Source organism: Podarcis tiliguerta (assembly GCF_965153285.1).
Source record: "Podarcis tiliguerta genome assembly, chromosome: 4".
Classification (NCBI taxonomy): Eukaryota; Metazoa; Chordata; class Lepidosauria; order Squamata; family Lacertidae; genus Podarcis; species Podarcis tiliguerta.
The window spans coordinates 96861-115942 of record NC_139537.1 but is presented as its reverse complement, the minus strand read 5'-3'; the positions used below and the strand labels follow the sequence as shown (position 1 = coordinate 115942).

The 19082-nt window shown below is 57.5% G+C and overlaps 1 protein-coding gene across 3 annotated transcripts in view; it reads right to left on the bottom strand.

Annotated features, from left to right (window-relative positions):
• Nucleotides 1–15842, bottom strand: part of DCHS1 (dachsous cadherin-related 1) — a 31571-nt gene extending 15729 nt beyond the window's left edge. Inside the window, exons 1-5 of one of the 3 annotated variants that reach the window (XM_083435943.1) lie at nt 15588–15842; nt 11765–13594; nt 2010–2198; nt 1251–1482; nt 899–1135 (exon numbers count right to left, since the gene is read on the bottom strand). In XM_083435943.1, the coding sequence (XP_083292069.1) occupies nt 899–1135; nt 1251–1482; nt 2010–2198; nt 11765–13498 (2392 nt within the window). In that variant the 5' untranslated portion in view covers nt 13499–13594; nt 15588–15842. Of the gene's footprint in view, nt 1–898; nt 1136–1250; nt 1483–2009; nt 2199–11764; nt 13595–14637; nt 14741–15110; nt 15299–15587 lie in introns of those variants that run through there. The other 2 variants (XM_083435942.1, XM_083435944.1) reach the window with 2 other exon arrangements.
• Between the last annotated feature and the right edge of the window lie 3240 nt (nt 15843–19082).

Below are 19082 nucleotides of genomic sequence, written 5' to 3'. Positions count from 1 at the left end.
GGGGGGGGGAGTGGAGAGCTGCTGGAGTGGGAAACAGCCCCCCTGGCCCCCCAAATAGAGACGTACTTGGGACACAGAAACTCTTCTATTGAGCTCCTGCCACTCTCTGCATTTATTGTAGGGGGGTGGGACCTGTTTGGATCGATGGTGCAGATCCTGATCAGCCTTGCAAGCCAAATCTGACAGGTAGACAGCATGTGGTGTCACTTGACTGACAGTTGGGCAGCCCCTCCCACCTCTGAAACAGGGTTGCTAAGCGCCTGACAGCCAGCTGCCTGCTGTTAAGAACTTGGGGACCTTCAACAGCTTTGGCCCAAATGGCTTAGGATAGCCCTGGTCTCCCCCATGAGCTTCATACTTGAATGGGGGGGGGAGATGCATCTGAAAGCCCTTTGCAAAAGCACTCATTGAAGCAGCAGCACCCTCCTCTTAATATGGTTTAAGAGACATTTAAAGCCCTTTGCAAAATCACTCTTTGAAGCAGCCTCCCCCATAATTTAAGCATCACTCAAGCACTGGACTCTCCTAAAGCACCCCACAAAAGTGTCCTTTCAGGAAGTGCTTTGTGGGAGGCTGCTTCAAAGAGCGTTTTTTGCCAGGTGCTTTAAGACAGACTCTGTGCTCCCATCTGAGTGGCTAAAACGGAGCCCAGGGATCATCTTCAGGGGCTTTCCAAAAGGCTTCTTTGAAACAGCTCTGCACTTCTCTTTTAAGAGAGCAGGTGGGGAGGGCAGGCAGTGAGAAGCTCACTTACAGCAGAGGGTCTCACCCATCCGCTGGCGTTGCCTGTGCTGCCAGCTGGGCATGGTTATGGGGCCAAAATGGGACCCCGATGGGCAAAGACTGGCTCAGAGGCCAGAGGCTCCCCCCCCCCATTTTACAGGCTCCCTATGCCTACCTGCTGGGTCGTGGGCATAGACGACCCCAACGCTGCTGCCCGGCCGGGTGTCTTCTGGGACCGTGAAGTAGTACTGGGAGCGCTCAAAGCTGGGCGGGGAGATGGTGCCGGCCACAATGCTGATGTTGACCTGAGCTCTGGGCTGGGCTGCCAGACCCCCTCCGTCCCGGGCGGCCACCTCCAGCTGCACCAGCGTGTTGGCTTTGCCCACCAGACTCCTCAGCAAGGAGATGGCCCCTGCGAAGGAAGAGGGAGAGCTGGTTGTGGGGGAGAGCAGGGGTGGGGAGGGAGGAAGCAGCCCCCCTGGGGTGAAGCCCCTGGCGCGCCCTGCCTGCCCACCTCGCCTCCTCACCCGTGTCTGGGTTGATGGCAAAGAGGGAGGGCGTGTTGCCTGCGGCAATGTGGTAGGTCACCCGCCCATGGGGTCCCTCGTCCTTGTCGTGGGCCGTGACACGCAGCACTGCTGAGCCAGGGTGGCTTTGGGTGCTGATGCTGGTGGCATACTCCAGAGGGTAGAAGGTGGGGGCGTTGTCATTGACGTCCTCCAGGAAAACCTTGACGTAGGCCATGGAGCTCAGCCCACCCTGGGAAGGGAGGAAGGAGAGAGAGAGAGAGAGAGAGATGCTGCTGGGAATCCACAACCTGGAGCCTGGATCACACCTTTGTTTAATTTAGGGATGCTTCAGTTGTGATTCCTGTTCGGCAAGAGGTTGGGGTCCCTTCCAACTCGACCCTTCTATAATTCTATGACTTCACTCTGCCGCACCTCAAATGGCCCCTGCCTGTGGGTGGGGCAGAAGCCACAAGCCCCCAATGAGGGCGGCACAGACTGGGGTAGCAGCCAGGGCTGCAGTTCTGCACTCCACAGCCCAACTGGCACCTGGTGTTTCAGAAGGGCCGATGTGGCTGGCCTCAGGGACCACGGCCTTCTTTAGGGTGAGGCCAAAGTGGCTGCTGCAAACCTTCCTGCCCACCCCAACACCCACAGAGGCCGACACGGTCCAGCCAGAAGGGTCTCCCACTGCCCCCCTACCCCACTTGTGGCCCCCCTTTGCCACCATGGGCTGAAGCTGTTCTGCCACAACAGGGCGAGCCCCTGCGGCCGCCTCACCCCATCCACCGCCGTGACGGTGAAGTCATAGGCGGAGGTGCCCTCGTCGCGGTCCAGGTCTTGCGTGGTGCAGAGCTGGCCGGTCTCTTCCCCAAGGCGAAAGGCAGAGGGGGCTGAGCTGGTGAGGCCGGTGCCCAGGGAGTAGGAGAGGGAGCCCAGAGAGCCACTGTCCGCATCCGTGGCTGTGACCTGCAGGGAGCAAGGAAGAAGCATTTGCACATGTCGGGCGGCAGGAGCAGGACCAGAGTGCAACATCCCTCCCCAATGACACATTCGCATGCACACCTGCACACATCTGGAAGCGGGGGAGGCTGCTTTCATGTGTGCTGTGCCACCCCTACTGAGGTGGTGTGATGGATTCCCACATGCCTCCGCAACACAATTCCCTGAGGGCGATTTGACGGGCTGAACCCGCAAAGCGCTCTCCAGGGCAGGAAAGGTGAGATGCACAAATCTAGGATGGGGGATCCCTGGCTTAACTGCAGTCTGGGGGGGGGGGGCTTAGTGAAGCGCAAGCTGAATATGAGTCAGCAGTGTGATGCAGCAGCAAAAAGATTCCATCAATGGTGCTTCCGAAAAATTTGACACATCACTTAGGAAGACAGGTGAACTAATGCCAGTGTACTGGAAGAAGCAAAGATCACCAGTGTTGAAGCAATGATTCTTCAACATCAACTTTGTTGGACTGGCCATGTTGTGCGGATGCCTGATTACTGTCTTTCAAAGCAATTACTCTATTCTGAACTTGAACATGGAAAGCGTAATGCTGGTGGTCAACAAAAGAGATTTAAAGACTGTCTCAAGGCAAATCTTTAAAAATGTAGCATAAACACTGACAACTGGGAAACACTGGCCTGCGAGCGCTCCAATTGGAGAACAGCCTTGACCAAAGGTGTCATGGGCTTTGAACTCAGGACGAAAAGGGAAAATGTGCTAAGAGGAAGGCGCGCTTGGCAAACCCTCACTGTGATCAACTCCCGCCCAGGACTATGGAAGGACGTGTGGATCCAGAATTGGCCTCCACAGTCACTTACGGACTCTATGTTAAAACTGTGTTCATGGAAGACAATCTTACTCAGCTGCGAGTGATAGCCAAAGAAGAAGAAGGTGGAAGCAGCAGCAGCAGCAAAAAAAGCTCATGCAATTGTAGGCTTCCTCATCAAACATCAAGTGTCGCCATCAAGGAATGTCAGGGCCAGTCCTCTCATGAGGCAAAATGAGGCGACTGCCTCAGGAGGCAGGATCCACAGGAGCAACAGATCCCATTGCAGATCTTTATTCCCTGCTTATTCTTGATGTAGCTCCTCACCTTTCTTCTCGGGTAGTGGGGGCACGTTGTAGTTTTCCTCAGGTGCCTAAATGTACAGTATTGTGTTGGCCCTGAGGGACGTCATAGTAACCCTGGAGTCCTGCGTCCAGTTCTGGGCACCCCAGTTTAAGAAGGGTGTTGACAAGCTGGAAGCATGCTGAGGTTGGTGACCAAAGCTGATAGAGGGCCTGTAAACTAAGCCTGATGAGGAATGGTTGAGGGAGTTGGGGATGTTTTGCCTGGAAAAGAGGAGTCTGAGAGGGGATATGATAGCCAAAAATCTAAAGGGCTGTCACATGGAAGATGGAGTAAGCAGGTTTCTCCTGCTCCGGAGGGAATAACCTGAACCAGTGGCTTCAAGTTACAAGAAAGGAGATTCTGACTAGACATCAGGAAGAACTTTCTGACAGAAAAAGCTGTTCAACGGTGGGATGGTCTCCCTTGGGAGGTTGTGGACTCTCCTTCACTAAATGGTTTTAAGCAGAGGTTGGATAGCCATCCTTCATGAATACATTAGTTGAGATTCCCGCATTGCAAAGGGTTGGACTAGATGCCCCTCAGGGGTCCCATGATCCTATGACAATGGCTGTCGGACTTCTTGGAAAAGACACAATGAGGAGCCACAAACATTATTTACAATGCCAGATCAGAGGATCAGAGCCCAACTCTAACCCGTAGTGAACATAATGATAATAATGATAATATTGTTGGTTAATGTTGGCTTGCTCTAATTAGACGGGAATCCCAGAGGCAGCGTGAGGCCTCTCTTCCTCACTTGGTGCTTCTGGGTTGGGGTGCTCCCTCTATTGCTAAAGCCAGCCCCCATTTCCTCCCCCCTCTTAAAAACACACACTAGACCTGCTTGCAAGGCCTGTACAAGGCAGGGGGGGGGGGCTTTCCCAGAGGACAGACTCTTCCGCAAGCCCTGAGGGGGGTGAGGCTGTGGGGAATGACAAAGATGTGCTTGGGGAGGGGGCAGACCCACCCAGACCAGCAAGCCTGAGATGCCGGCATTCTGCGGCTCCCCCCTCCCCTCCCCAGTGTTCCTGAGGGAAAGAGCTCTGTGGGTGGTGGAGGCGGGAGGGGGGGAGGTTTGCCATGTGGCCCCCACAGACAAGCAAACAGCCCAGCCCCACAAACAGCCAGTTATACTCTGGGGGTTTGTATGCTGTAGATCATTTTAATGATGCAGCCACAGTGGGGAATTTTTATCAGACATGCAGGGTGCATTTATTAATAATAATCCCATCTGTCAGAGATGCCTTAGCGGAGATTCCTGCATTGCAGGGGGCTGGACTAGATGGCCCTTGGCTGGGTCCCTTCCAACTCTGCTACTCTATGATTCTATGACTACCCCTTCCCACTCTCCCCCCCCCCCCCAATAGAGAGGAGGTGCCAATACTCTCATGACAGCTTGGCCAGGGGGGTGCAAGCAGCGCATGGAGCTGGCCAGGCGTGTACAGCCCCCACCCCCACCCCTCGGGTTCTGTGACCCATAAGGTGATGCCCACCATTGAGCACACTTCACGGGGAGACGCTGAGTGTGCACAAAGCATCCTGGCTCACAGCGGAAGAGGAGGCTTCCCCACACACATCGCTCAGCTGACCTGCGACGGGATCTCCTGACACTTTGCTTTTTAATAAAATGCAGCTGGAAACAAACAGCTTCCTGTGGTATTTTCAGGGGTGGGGTGGGATTTAGACTGAAAAACAGTGCAAAGAGTTAACCTGCCCCCTCCCAAAATGCACGAAACCCAAGCTGGCCGCCACCTCCACTGCTCAGCTGCATGTCATCAGAAAGCAGAGAAAAGCTCTCCTTTGGCTCTGAGATTCTCAGGAGCTCCTCTTCCATCTTGCCTCCTGCGAATCCTCAGCCCCAGGTGCTACAGGACGGGGGGGGCAGGGGGTGTACAGCAGCCCCACATCGAGCATTTCCTGCCTGCCAGGCCCCCCTCCTCAGCCACAGCCACACAATCACACACCCAGAGCACCAGACGTTGAGGATCCTGCTGTTTGCGCTGGAAGCCCCACTGCTGGGGGGCAGCTGTGAGGGGCTGCGCTGGAGCATGCAGGGCCGGGGAGGGGACTTCCTGGCACGGCCTGTCACTGCATAATGGAGGGCCTCCCTGCAGCAGCCGCCCATCCGCAAGGGGCTCATGTTTCAGAGCAAAGTGCTGACGCCACATCCCGCCTTCCAGAGGCGGCCACAGCGGCACTCGGCATCCTGGGACTGTCAGGGCCACCCACAACCCTGGCAGAGACCAGAGGCGGCTATGTCACACACACACACACACACACACTGCCTCCCTCCATCCTGAGGATGGCCTCCTCAGCTCCTCCCGCCTTTTGCTCATCCCCACAGTCATTCATTTAGGCCCAGAGAGTGATGGGGAGGCACCGTGAGGGAGGCTATGATGCTGACAAGCCAGGCATTTGAACCCAGCACCGCCCTGCCACAAAACTTGGATGACTCTTCAATGGGCATGGCAGGACAGGACTGCAGGGAGCAGCACCCTGCTCAGAGCCCCTCTGGGTGATCAGGAGGGGGAGAGCCCCTCCGCCTCCTCAGCTCATGCCTTCAGGGCACTTACAATGGGGGACAAGGGTGGAGGGCAGCCGTCTCTGAAGTTTGGTTCCAGACAGGAAAGAGGGGTGCCTGTTCTCCCCACCCAAAGACGGCGCAGGGGGCACCCCTCTCAGGCAGGGGCCCGGCCTTTTGGCAGGCTGCTCCCCTCCCTGCCCGCCTGCCCATCCAAGCCCAGCCCGGCTCCCAGGCCCCGGATGGCAGGCTGCCCAGGAGGCCTTGCTCTGCAGATGTTGCAAAGCCGCAGTTCCACATCTGGCTTTGGTTCAGGCCCAGGAACGAGGGGAGCCGTGGCGCCAGTGTGGTCAGCGATCCCACGCACACTCCCGGCTAGGCGCACTGCGCAGCTGCCCTCCCCACCCTGGCACAGTTGCTGAGCGGCTAAAAGTGGTGAAGGAGCAGCCAGCTGGGCTATTTCAGGAAATGAGGGCTCCCGGCTCCCGGCTCCCGGCCGGCCTCCAGGGTCAGCTGGGGAGCGGCTGGCCTGCACGGGCTGGGTCAGAAGAGCGGGCCCCGTGGGTAGCTGTTGACAGCAGCAGCGGCCGCCAGCCATGCGTGGCCAGCAGCAACACTTCCCAGAGGCTCCCTGCAGCTGCATCAACCCAGAGTCCTTCAGCTCTTGCTCTCGCAGCCAGGGCTAAGCAGGGGGAGACTGGAGGCCAGTGCCCAGAGGCCCCGCGGTCAGTTCCGCTGAGCTCCAAATCTGCCTGGGTAGTCACAGCTGTGCTGTAGACCAACAGGGCAGCCGAGGCCACCTTCAGGCAGGCCCAGCTTGGCATTGGCAGGGAGGAGAGTGAGGGGGCTCACCAGCAGCCCAAGTGCCATGCCGGGGGGGGGGGGTGAATCCTGACTCCTCCCATGGCTCTGGGTACACAGAGAGAGCTCAGAAGGCACCCATGGCACAGGGGCCTGTTGCATCACACACCCAGCCCCCTCCCTGGCACAGCCTACAGGCAAAAGCACGCCCTGGTCACGAGATCAGACCCACCTCAGTCCAGCCTGCTTCCCACAGTGGCCAACCAGTGTCCTGAAAGGACAAAGGCCAGAAACAAGCAGGACCCCCCCCCCCCCGCTGCCACCCCAATTCCTGGCAGCATGGCTAGTAGTCAGGATTAGCCTTGCCCTCCATGATACACAATGGGAGGTGCCATCACTTAAGCGCAGCAGGGAACCCAGCCACTGGGGGCACAGCACCACTAGACACCAGCTGGATGGAGCCAGGCAAGCCCTGGTCACATGCCAAGCAGCCTGGCTCTCGCAGGACGTTCCATGACTTGATGCCCACAGTGAGGACGCCAGATCCTAGGCACGAGTCAGAAAGAGCAGAAATAGGTGCTGCAGGATCCTCTGGGTGAGAAAGGGCACAGAGAGGCCCCAGGTGCAAATGCCCAGAATGACATGGAGTCCCTGCCACTCAGATGGTGCCACATGCAGGAATTCAGGTGTGGCCCCCTGTGCAGAGCCAAGGCACAGCCACATTTTCTCTGCCCAAGCAGCTCAAGAGGTGACAAAGGAGGATGTGAGTTTGAATTACATTAAGGTGGGGCTGCATATCTCCTTCCCACAGCACAAGCAGGATCCCTGGAGAAGCAGAATTCATGAGGGCAGAAGTATGGCTGTAGTCACCTTTGCATAACTGACCAGTTTCTACGCACATTACACACCCTTCTCCATCCTCCATCCAGGGAATGAAAGAATCACAGAAGTGTAGAGTTGGAAGGGACCCTGAGGGTCATTTAGTCCAGCCCCCTGTAATGCAGGGATCATTTGCACAATGTGGGGCTCAAACCCACGACCCTGAGATTAAAAGTCTCATGGTCCACCAACTATCTGAGCTATCATCAAGAGATGTTGTCAGAGATCAAGGACATATCCCAGCCAGGCAAAAAACACCCAGGGTGCAAAGGAGGGCCAGGGAGGGGAGGGGGGGCAGGGGGTTTCACAGGGCCACAGACTTTCTGACAGTAAGAGCAGTTCAACCCTTGGGAGGTTGTGGACTCTCTTGCATTGGGGGGTTTTAAGCAGAGCTTGGATGGCCCTCTGCCATGGATGCTTTAGCTGATGCATTTCAGGGGGTTGGTCTGGATGACCCTAGGGGGTCCCTTCCAACCCTTTTAATATTTGGTTGGGAGCCGCGCAGAGTGGCTGGGGAAACCCAGGAAGATGGGCGGGGTATAAATAATCATCATTATTATTATTATCATCATACAATTCTATGATTCTATTAAAGCCCTTGTTTTCTCTTTGCAGCTGCTTATTTCCTGTTTCTATGAACAAGCAGCAGAAACTGGTTCTTCTCCCTTTTTCAAACTAGCCTTGGTGGGCGACAAGAGGATGTGCAAATGATAAATGGGGGAATGGAAGAAGCATGTGGGGGGCAGAGAGAGAGGAAGGGGGAGGGGTGCTAGTTGCAAACAAGATTAAAAAAAAAAAAGATATACCCATAAGGAGCAGTTGTTGCCAACAGGCTAGGACAGAGGCCCCCAACCCACCCCAGTGCTCTGTTGAGCCCCCAACCCCACATACTTCGCACCCAGAGACCCTCCCCCAGGGCTGACACTTCTGAAACAAAGCTGTGCCCCCCCCCCCCGAAGCACAGTGTCTGACATGCCTGCTGAGCATCTTTTCTGTGTTGTGTGAAATCTGTGCCTGTGCCCCCTCCCCAAGCCAGAAGCAAACACCCTCCAGGCACCACCAAGGCCACCATGGGGGGGGGGGCGGAGCTGTGCTAAACCTGAACCTTCACTTTGCTTCCCCAGGAGGCCCACTGCCCCGTCTGCTGCTGGGGAGCAGGCATGCTCATGTCATGGGGGGGAGGGGGGAGGTCCTAACAGGGCTTGTCTTCCATCTTACAGTGATGCCCACCATCAAATGTTTTGCTGTTTAAATTCTTTTCTAATAAATATTCCTGTTGTTGCAGGAATTTATGTATGGGGGGGGGGGTTGCCCCTCCAGCAGATATCATGCACATGCAGCCCACTGCCAAAATCAGCACAATCACTTTTGTGACTTTTGTGATTTGTCCCCACAAAACACTTCGTCACAGTTTCTTCCTATCTATTCAAAGGGCCTTTGCTGCAAATGTAACAATTCACTGATCAATGCATCTATGTACTGACTCACTGGGAAAACTTCACAAATTCATCTAGACATGTGAGCTCAGCTACTCAGCAGCCCAGCCCCTCTGCCTGAGTGATAATTCCTGGCATCCTGATACCTGAGTGCCAGACAGGTAGCCATTCCAGAAATAACAAACCCAGAGGAAGACAAAAGGGTGTGATGAACTTGGCTGGGAAACAAGGAAATGTAAATTTATTTTTTATTACACTTGATGGGTGTTTGGTGGAGGGCAAGGGGAACCATGGGGCAGGGTCCAGGATGCTCAGATTACTGCCACCAGACCTCCCCTTTCATGATGTAACCATGATGTATTAGTGATGTAACATGGGGATTAGCAGCTAATAAAAGTTTGGGGCTTCCATCTTGTTCCACCTGGTGTCAGGTGGGAGTCCTGTCGCTACGGTCTTCAATCAAGACCAAGCCTACTGGCTGCTGTTTTGCTCTGCTATTCCTGGCTGGTGTCCTTGTTTTTTGTCCAAGGGAGCCTCAGATTTCTCCATTAACACTGTTGTGTTTTAAATACACAGGTATTAAAAACATTTTAAATATGTTTTCATCAATTAAATATATATATCTGAAGGAAGCATTTGCCCCCTTTCCTGCGCTATAGGGCAGCTTCCCAGTTCAAAGAATATGACAGGAACAATGTCTGCAGATCCAGCTCCTCCTCTTCCTCAGCAAACCTCCCCAGAAGTGGCGACGGAGTCTGGGGCTGCCGCAGTTGCACAAGCGTGGGGGAAACTGGGGTTTGCTCAGCCAGAAAGTCCCTTGAATAACACAGATGTCAGCAGCATAAGGAAACTCTCACGGAGAAAGCAGCAGCCAGCCAATGGGAGCAGCCATTTCAGAGGTCTGCAGCTCCGAAAAGGACGACCTCAGAGGCCAGAGCTGTGAGCTTCTCGAGGCAAGAGAAAGGAAACCGGGAGCAAGGCAGGAGACAGATAAAGATGCAAGGTACATCCCACAGCCTAGAGAGCTAAAGGGGGAAATGTGTAGGAAGCTAGAGGAAGGAAACCCCCCTGACAGGTTTTGCACTGGGCTCCTTCGGGAGGAAGTTGGGGATATAAACTGAATAAAATCAATCACAATATATAAAATAAATCTGGATAAAATATAAAACCCGGAAGAAGTCAGTCCATCCTGGGTTTTCCTTAGTGCATCAACAAATGAACCTTTTATACAACCTGAGGTGCCCCTGACTGGGACTCCAGTCTCCAGCTCTCCACCCACGGCCATCCTGGCTCTTGGGATGTACAGCCCCACAATATCTGGAGGGCCCCGACAGGTCCACACCCCTTCTTCAAACCAAGCACATGGCAACACTGCTGGTGCCCCCAAAGTCAGAGGCACTGGCAGAGCTTGGCTCTGATCCTCCCCACCCCCCATCCTGCCCTCCTTGGGCCTTTGCCTCCGCTTGGCCAGCTCACCAGCTGCCTGCTGCCCCCCCCTGCACTCCAGATACTCAGCTGCTGTCATGGGGAGTGGTGGGGTGGGTGGAGGGATGCCTTGTTACAGAGGAGCAGGATTCTGTTCCACGAAGCTAAGCTGGCATCGCCTGAGGCACCTCAAGGCAGCTGAGCCCCCGAAAGGATCTAATGGGGCAATGGGGTTCTTCCAAGGCTAAGAGCCCCAACCTGGCGACAGCCAGAGGGTATGACTGATGGACCCTGGCAGGTCTGCTCTGCAAATCTCCTGGCCTGGCTCATAAAAGGGGGTTGGGTCTTTGGCCCACCTACTGCTGCACTGCCTCCTGCGAGGGAAGGAAGCTGCTAGGGGGCTTGCAGTGGAGCTCCTCTCTCCTCCATGGCGGATTCTGTGGGCTCAGCCTGGAGCTTCCTGCATGCCCAGTACTGTCTCCATCTAGTGAGCCTATTCCTATCCAAGGTTTCTGCAATGGACAGCCCTGTGAATGGAGAAGGGCAGGAAGCGGAGCTCCTCAGCTGCAGGCTGCCTCTCCTTCCAGGAGGAGAAGGGCTCCACTCAGCAGCCTGCTGGGGCTTATGCAAGTGTGAGGCTTCCTTGTCCCGTCCTGGGACTTTGGCCTCTGTCCCCCAACATGCCAAGGAAAGGATTCGTTTCCTCTTGATCCCGTCCCTTCTTCTTGAGCACACAGGGCGGGCAGAGAGAGGGGAATGGCCTAAGACAGGAAGTGGGAAGGTAGGACTGACCCTTCCTTAGTGTGGCAGCCCTTCCAGATAGGGAGGCATGTGGGGCTAGAAGGGACCGGCTATTATAGGAACAGCCTAGTCTCCCACCTTCCGAGTCAGACCAGAGGCCCACCTGGCGTAGTTCCGTCTACAGTGGCAGCAAAGACTCTCCAGGTTTCAGGCAGGACTCTCTCTTCCAGCCCTACCTGGAGCTGCCACTGGGATTAAACCTGGGACCTTCTGCATGAAAGCAGGCGCTTGAACCCTGAGCCATGCCCTTCACAAATGAGCTGCCATTACCAGCAGAGGTTGTCCGCTTCCAACAATCCGCAGAGCTGCTGATAAGACCTCCGGCTGACTGACTCTTGGCCAGTTGGACTTGAGGTGCTCATTCCCCACCCCAGTCAAGGACTCCAGCCCACCCCCCATAGGCACCCCACCCCCTCCAGATCTGTCTTTCTCAGGGGCCATGGACAAGCACAGGGCACATCAACCGGGGCCAGGTACCAGGGGGAGAGGCTGCTTGTACTGCCGCCACTTTGGCTGCTCCTGCGCCGAGTGCGCTGGCCAGGTCCCTCCCCAACCCCTTGCTCACCTGGAGGAAGCAGGTGCCAGGAGGGACGTTCTCCTTCAGGGAGACATTGTAGAAGTTGCTTTCGAAGAGGGGCTCATTGTCGTTGACATCCTGCAAGGTCACGTGAACCACAGCGGTCGAGGAGAGGGGAGGCTTGCCCCTATCCGTGGCCACCACAGTCAGCTGGGGCTGAGCATCAACCTCATAATCCAGAGAAGAGGCCGTGGTGACGATGCCTGTGGCAGGATCGATGGCAAACCAGTGGGAATGGGTGTGGTGGGTGTGCAGGATGCTGTAGCGAACCTCCCCATTGGGGCCCTGGTCTTTGTCACGAGCCGTCACCTGCAGCACGAAGCTGCCTGGGTAAACCACCTCGGGGACGCTCTGCTCATACTCTTGGGTGTCAAATAGGGGCGGGTTGTCATTGACGTCTGTCACCTGGAGCACAAATGCTGACTCAGCCCTCAGCGGGGGCGTTCCGGCATCCGTGGCTGTCACCCGCAACTCGTAGGAGTCCCGTTCCTCCCTGTCCAGCATTTGGTCCACGCAGATCAAGTAGATGATGTTGTCTTTGGTGGTGAGGGCAAACTTGCCCTCGCCACCCTCCAGGGAGACGTTGACATTGGCGTACTCTCCGTAGTCGGGGTCTGAGACGGAGATGCGGGCCACAAACTGCCCGGGCTGGGCGCCTTCTGAGATGCGAGGAGAGCCATCCTCACTGAGGAAGATGATGGTCATTGTGGGCTGGTTGTCGTTGTAGTCTCGCACCTGGATGGTGACGAAGGCTGTGGAGACTTCGGGGTGCACCGCCCGGTCTCGCGCCTGCACCACCAGCTCGTGCACCTTCCGCAGCTCGTAGTCCAAGCCCTTGTTGAGCTTGATGACGCCCGTGGTGGCATCAATTGTGAAGTACTGCTCCGGGTCGCTCTGCCGGCGGTTGATCTCGTACACCACGGCGCCATTGTCCCCCTCATCAGCGTCCAGGGCAAAGACCCGCATGATGCTGCTGCCGGGCTGGAGGTTCTCTGGGATGAGGGTGTGGTAGCGACTCTGGTTGAAGGCTGGCGCGTTGTCGTTGACATCCTGGACGGACACATCCAAGGTCATCTGGGAGCTCCGGGGGGGAGATCCGCCGTCATAGGCCTCCAGAAAGAGGGTGTAGCTGGGCCGCGTCTCCCGGTCCAGCACGCTGCTCACCACCAGCTCCGGCTGGAGGACCCCATTGGGCCCACGGCGCATTTCCAGGCGGAAAGCCTGCCCCACGTTTCCCCCTTTGATGGCGTACCCCTGGGTGTTGAGCAAGCCACTGTCGGCGTCAAAGGCGGGCTCTAGGGGGAAGCGGCTGCCCAGGGGGGTGTGCTCTGGGATCTGGAGGGAGCTGCGCTGCTTGGGGAAGGTGGGCGCGTGGTCATTGATGTCGTTGACCTGGACGTTGACCTCCACCGTGGCACCTTCAGGGGTGACAGCAATGAAGCTGTAGTGGTCTCGGCTCTCGTGGTCCAGCACCCTGGCAGCCTTGATGATGCCAGTATTCTCATCAATTTCTAGGTCTGTAGCCACACCACTGCCCTCCTGGGCAGAGATGAAGTACATGTAAGTCGTGGTGCCAGGGGGCAGGCCTGCACTGATGTCCCCAATGATGGTGCCAGCCGGCTGCTCCTCATCGATCTGCAGGTCTAGGGTGCCCAGGACGGCTGAACCCTGCCCCAGGGCAGCCAGCACCCCCAGCAGCAGCAGCAGAATGACCCAAGCCATGTCTAGCTGCTCCCTGAAGCCTTTCTGAAGGAAGCTGGTGAGGGTTGGGAGGCCCTCCTAAGGCCGGCCTCTGTCTGCTGAGCAAGCGCCTTAATCCTGCAAGGAATGCACAAGAGAAAGCAAGTCTGAAGGGGAAGAACAGGCTAGGAGACAGTGAGGGAAACATGTCCCTTGCGGGACCCCCACCAATTACCGTCTTTGTGGCCAAGGGGGAAAATCAGACCCCAGAGCAGGGGGACAATGGTGGGTGCTGCAGGAAAGGTGAAAGGGGATGTTCCTGACACCCCTGACAGACCCCAAAAATCGTTTCCAGCACCCTCAGATGCCCAGGACCCCTTCCCCTCTGGCAAGACAGGCTGGTAGGGGTGGGTCTTGCTGGCTAGAACAGGGGCTGAGGAGGGGCAGACCAGAGGACAGGGGTTGGGGGACAGGGGTGGCTCCAGGTCGCAGCAGACCCGGGGCTGCTGAGCTCCCCTTCCCTCCCTGCTCTTCCCAGGAGGGCTTCAGGGGAGCAGGAGCTCCTCAGCCGCTCTTTCCGTAGCAAAAGAAAGCGGGACGGTGGCGCTACTCGTGCCCCCAGCTCTTCCTGCCCCGGGCACAGCCGTCGCAGGAACGACGCCCCGGTCAGGAGGGCCCCTGGGGCCACCCCACCTGCCTGCCATCGGAGACCGGGACAGACAAAGGCGGCGCGGGGCGGGAGGAGGAGGAGAAGCGCGGAAGAAAGGGAGGAAGGGAAGAAAGAAGAAGAAAGCGCGAGCTGGCCACGGCCCGCCTTTGTCTCCGCCGCTGCCGTCGCGGCTGCTCCCCGCCCCGCTCGCTCCCTCGCTCGCTCGCTGCCTGGCTGGCTCCCCCCGCCTGCCTTTGTCTCTCCGGCTCCTTGGCTCCGGCTCCTCCGGCTCCTTGGCTGCAGCCCCACCGCTCGCTCCGCCTCGCTGTAGCGGCTCCTCACTGCAGGGTGGGGTGGGGGTTGGGGGGCCGGGCTGGCTCCAGTCCCGCGGGCGGCGCGGGTGCTCCGAGCGGGAGCGGGTCAGCCCTTCCTCGGGCGTAGGGGCGGGAGTCCCGCGGCGGCGGCTCCGAGCCCCGCAGGCACGGCCAGGATTCGGGCTCCGCCGGGAAGCAGTGATAGGCTGAGCTCATACTTGGCCGCGCTTGAAAGCGTCGCCGCCGCTGCCGCTCGTCGGGGCCCCGCGATGGCACTCGGGGCGCCCCCGGGATTGATGGTGGGGCCCCGCGCCGCCCGCGCCCTGCTCCAGGGAGAAGCCGGCCAGCAAAGCCGTCCTCTACCTGGGCTGACGCCCCGTCCACTCCCGAGCGGCGGCGTCGGACCCCTGCCGGCCCGCGGTGGAGGAGCGACCCCGCCCCCTCGGAAAGGTCTCCCCAGCGGGGCAGGGGGGGGCTGCGGCTGCAGGGAAAGGCTGCGACTCGCTCCCACGCCCAGAAGCCCTTGGGCAGCGCGCGCCCCAGACCCAGCGAGCGCGGGGGGGGGGGCTGCCCGGGCTACGTGCCCGAGGCGAGGAGTAGCGGGAAGGCAAGCGGGGGGGGGGGGGATGTCCCTGGACCTTTGCTCTCCTTTCCCCAGGACACATGTGAATCTCGCCCCGCGCGCGCACACCTTGAGGGGCCGCCCCATAGCCCTCGGGGGTCGCGTCGTGTCCATGGCTTTGGGGGGCTCAGGCCAGCCCGCTCCGAGCACCAGGAGGCGCGGAGTCGCCCCAGCGCCGCAGCTGCTTCCAATTTGCCCAGCGCCGAGCGCGGGGGGAGCCGGGCGGGCGAGGCGGGTCCAGTCCCGGCCTGTGAAACGTGAGCCCGACGCCCCCCTTCCCCCGCGGAGCCCCCGACTCGGCTGTCGCCCCCTCCCTCGCCGTGCAAACCCGGGAGGGGCTGCTCTGGCGCTTTCGCCGCTCTTTGGGGTGCTGGGCACGCGGGGCGGGGCTGGCCAGGTGGGGGGGGGCAGGTTTCGCCGTTTCGCGGCCCGGTCCCGGCGAGGTCCCGCCCATCTCCTCCCCCGCCCGCGCTCCTACTCTGCTCGCGGGACAAAGCGGGGAGGGGGCGCAGCGCGACGGCGCCTCCGGGCGCTCCGGCCACCTACGTGCATCCTCTCTGCTGGCCATCCGCCTGTCCGCCTGGCGCTCCGGCCGCGGGTCCGGGGCTGGCCTGCCTCGGGCCGGCAGAGACCCCCGCGCCAGGCGCCGAAGGAGGAGAAGTGGGAGGCGAGGGCGACGACGGCTCCGCGCTCGGCTGGGCTGGAGGATGGAGCGAGCCGAGGCTTCGCTGAAACCCGAGCCGCGCCGTCTGGCCCGCCCGCCCGCTCCTGCCCGGCCCCGCTTGCGCCGCGGCCCTGCGCGCCCCCCTCTCCGCGCGCGCCCCGGCAGCCCCCCCCCAAAGGAGCGAGCCTGGGCGGGGGCTGCGCCTGCTCCGGAGCCGCGATGCGCTCGGCCGAAAGGAAGACCCTCCGCGCGGGGAGAAGGAAGGCGGCACTCGGCACATGCTCAGAGGCTTCTTTCTGCGCCGGATCGTGGCAGCCTCGGTTGGTGCGGCGGCTGGCGGGGGCTGAGCTCCCCAGCCTCCGCTCAGTTACAAACCGTAGTGCAACAATCGTGACCTTTTCACTGATGAATGAATGCGATCGACAATGTTTGAATCGGCTCGTGATGCAAGCAAGGATTCGGAGCTTGTTCTGTCTCGTAGGTCACCTTCTCGCCGCCGCCACGATTTTTGCTGAACGAGATTAATTTTGTTCGCGGACTTTGTTTCCCGTCCTTTCTATTCTGTCCCGTCTTCCGCCCCAGGAGGAGCTTCCGGCTGCAAGGCGGCTTACAAAAGGTGACCCCTGTCCCAGCAGTCAGGCGCCTTCTGCGCCACAGAGATGCCTCGCTGGAGAGAGCGCGTGGGTCACACGCCCCATTCTTCCTTCCCCTTCGGTCCTAGGGCTGTTCCTTCTCTCCCTTCATCCTGCGAGGCTGCCGGGCTGTGGGCTCCCCGTCGGCTTGCAGGTCTTTGCAAGGAGGCTGAGGAAGCAGCCCAGAGGCTTTCCACCCCCACCCCCGTTCAGCCTTGCAGGCCTGGGCAGGGACCACGCCGGGAAGCACCAGCCCTCACTTGCAAACAGCCTGCTGAGAGGCACCTGAGCCTCTTCTTCAGCATCGCCATCCATGCTGGCATTCACCCACCAGCTCAGTCTCACCCCCAGCAGAGACTGGGCCTGCTCTTCTGCAGCCTCTGCTCCTGCAACCTTCTTGCTCAAGAGGCAGATGAAGGGCAGCACTGCTGGTTCCGCTGCACGGGGTGCTGAGCCTGGGGGTGGCACGGGGCATCTCAGCTATGGCATAGTGAATTGAGCAGCACAGGAGGCGAGGGGCGGGGATGTTCCCCACAGGCCACCACTGAAATTTGAAAGGCTAAATCTGCCCTGTTGGGGTGAGCAGCAATGTGGACCCATTTCCTGATAACACCGGGTTATTCCAGGCAGTACCAAGAAAGGAAGGATTTATTCTGTGTATTCATTATTACATTCATATTTAACATTTCCTGGAAGGTGCTCAGGTTGCACACATGGTCCTCCTCCTCCCCATTTTAGCCTCACCACAACCCTATGAGGTAGGTTTGGCTGAGAGACAGTGATTGGCCCCGAAGTCGCCCAGGGAGCTCCATGGCTGAAGAGGCAGCTGAGTCCTGGTCTCTGAGGTCGTAGCCCAGCCCAGCATGCTGGCTCTCCCAAAGAATCTCTCCAAACTTTGTGAAGGGGCATTCAGCACAAGAGGGGACCCTCTTCAGACCATCACAAGGCCACCATTCGCTGGGAAGGGCCAGTGGGTTTCCCCCGAGTCAGTGTCTGGAAGGGGAAATAGATGCAACACATCCTAATGTCACCAGTTTCTGTGTTAATCCGTTCAAGCAGAGATAGCCATCCTCTGACACATTCACTTCCCTGGATTCATGAAACGTTCTCCTCTCTACATGTGCATTGTAAAGAGTGGGATTGGAGGGAAATGAAATGCAGAGAAGTGCAGGCGGTAATAGGTGCATAGTTAACTGGTTTTTCACAAAACAGTTGCTGATAACACAGACATGCTGGCATTGGTGAGCCAAGCAACACACGTGGGTGGAAGCAGTGCCACAACAAGCACAGCGGCTTGTCTGTTGGGATGTAAAGGGCAGCTTAATAATAATAATAATAATACCTTTATTGTCAATGTACAAACACTCAATCTCATTGCACTCTGTGTACTTGTCACACAACACACCAACCCCGAAAGTCAGTTGCACTATATTATTTTCCATTCAGCAGCCTAACAGCCCAGGGATAGAAACTGATTTTTAGCCTGTTGGTACTACTGGTTATACTTCTATGTCTCCTGCCCGAGGGTAGAAGATTAAAGAGGTGCTGGCTGGGGTGTGAATTGTCCCTGAGGATTTTTCTCACTCTCCTAAGGCAACGATGTCACCTAGCGAGCTCAGGGGACAGCCCATGATATCATGCGCTGTCTTCACCACCCTCTGTAAAGACTTTCTTCCTGAGGACCAGGCTGACAGGGCAAGACCCAAAGGAGGTGCGCTTTGACAAGAGTGTGGAAGGCCACACACAAACATACCCTTCCTGCTGGAAGACAGTCTGCCTGGGTCAGGATGCTTCTGGGCAAAGGCCTGGCTAGCAACATGGAGGCTTCACTTTAGAAAAAAATAGGGGTGGAAGAGTCCATCCATGAGGCACCGAAAGTGTCTAACCAAGTGCGCCCTTCTGTTCTGTCTGCACATGGAGCTTTCCTTGGGTTTGACCCCCATATCCACTGGGGACAGAGTCAAGGGAACTGGTGAAGCTCTTTTGGAACTATTTTTGGCTCAGAGAGGTGGATCCTCCGGAAACAAGAATATAGATAGATTATTCAGTTGGCATACTGTACTTGGACTTTTGAGAAGCTTTCATCAAAGTCCCTCACCAAAGAAGAAGAAGAAGAAGAAGAAGAAGAAGAAGAGTTTGGATTTGATATCCCGCCTTTCACTCCCTTTAAGGAGTCTCAAAGCAGCTAACATTCTCCTTTCCCTTCCTCCCCCACAACAAACACTCTGTGAGGTGAGTGGGGCTGAGAGACTTCAAAGAAGTGTGACTGGCCCAAGGTCACCCAGCAGCTGCATGTGGAGGAGCGGAGACGCGAACCCAGTTCCCCAGATAACGAGACTACCGCTCTTAACCACTACACCACACTGGCTCCTGAGTCAGCTTAGCAGTCAAGGAAGAAGAGGAGAGGATCTCTTGAGGATCAGGAATTGGGAGACAATAGAGGCGTGTGCCATTGGGAGTGAAGTCAAAATGTTAGAAGATTACAGTGCCTGCTGTGGCTCTTGAAGTTGATGCAGGAGAGACATGTTTTGTTGCAGCTGGGGCAAATCTATAGTGTGTGCACATTTGGAATACACCGTTCAGTTCTGGTCACCTCACCTCAAAAAGGATATTGTAGAATTGAAAATGGTTCAGAAAAGGGCTAAGAATGAGCCAGGGGATGGAGTGATTTACCTATGAGGAAATGGGCTTTGGGGACTTTTTGGTTTAGAGAAAAGGCATGTAAGAGGTTACATGATCATTTTA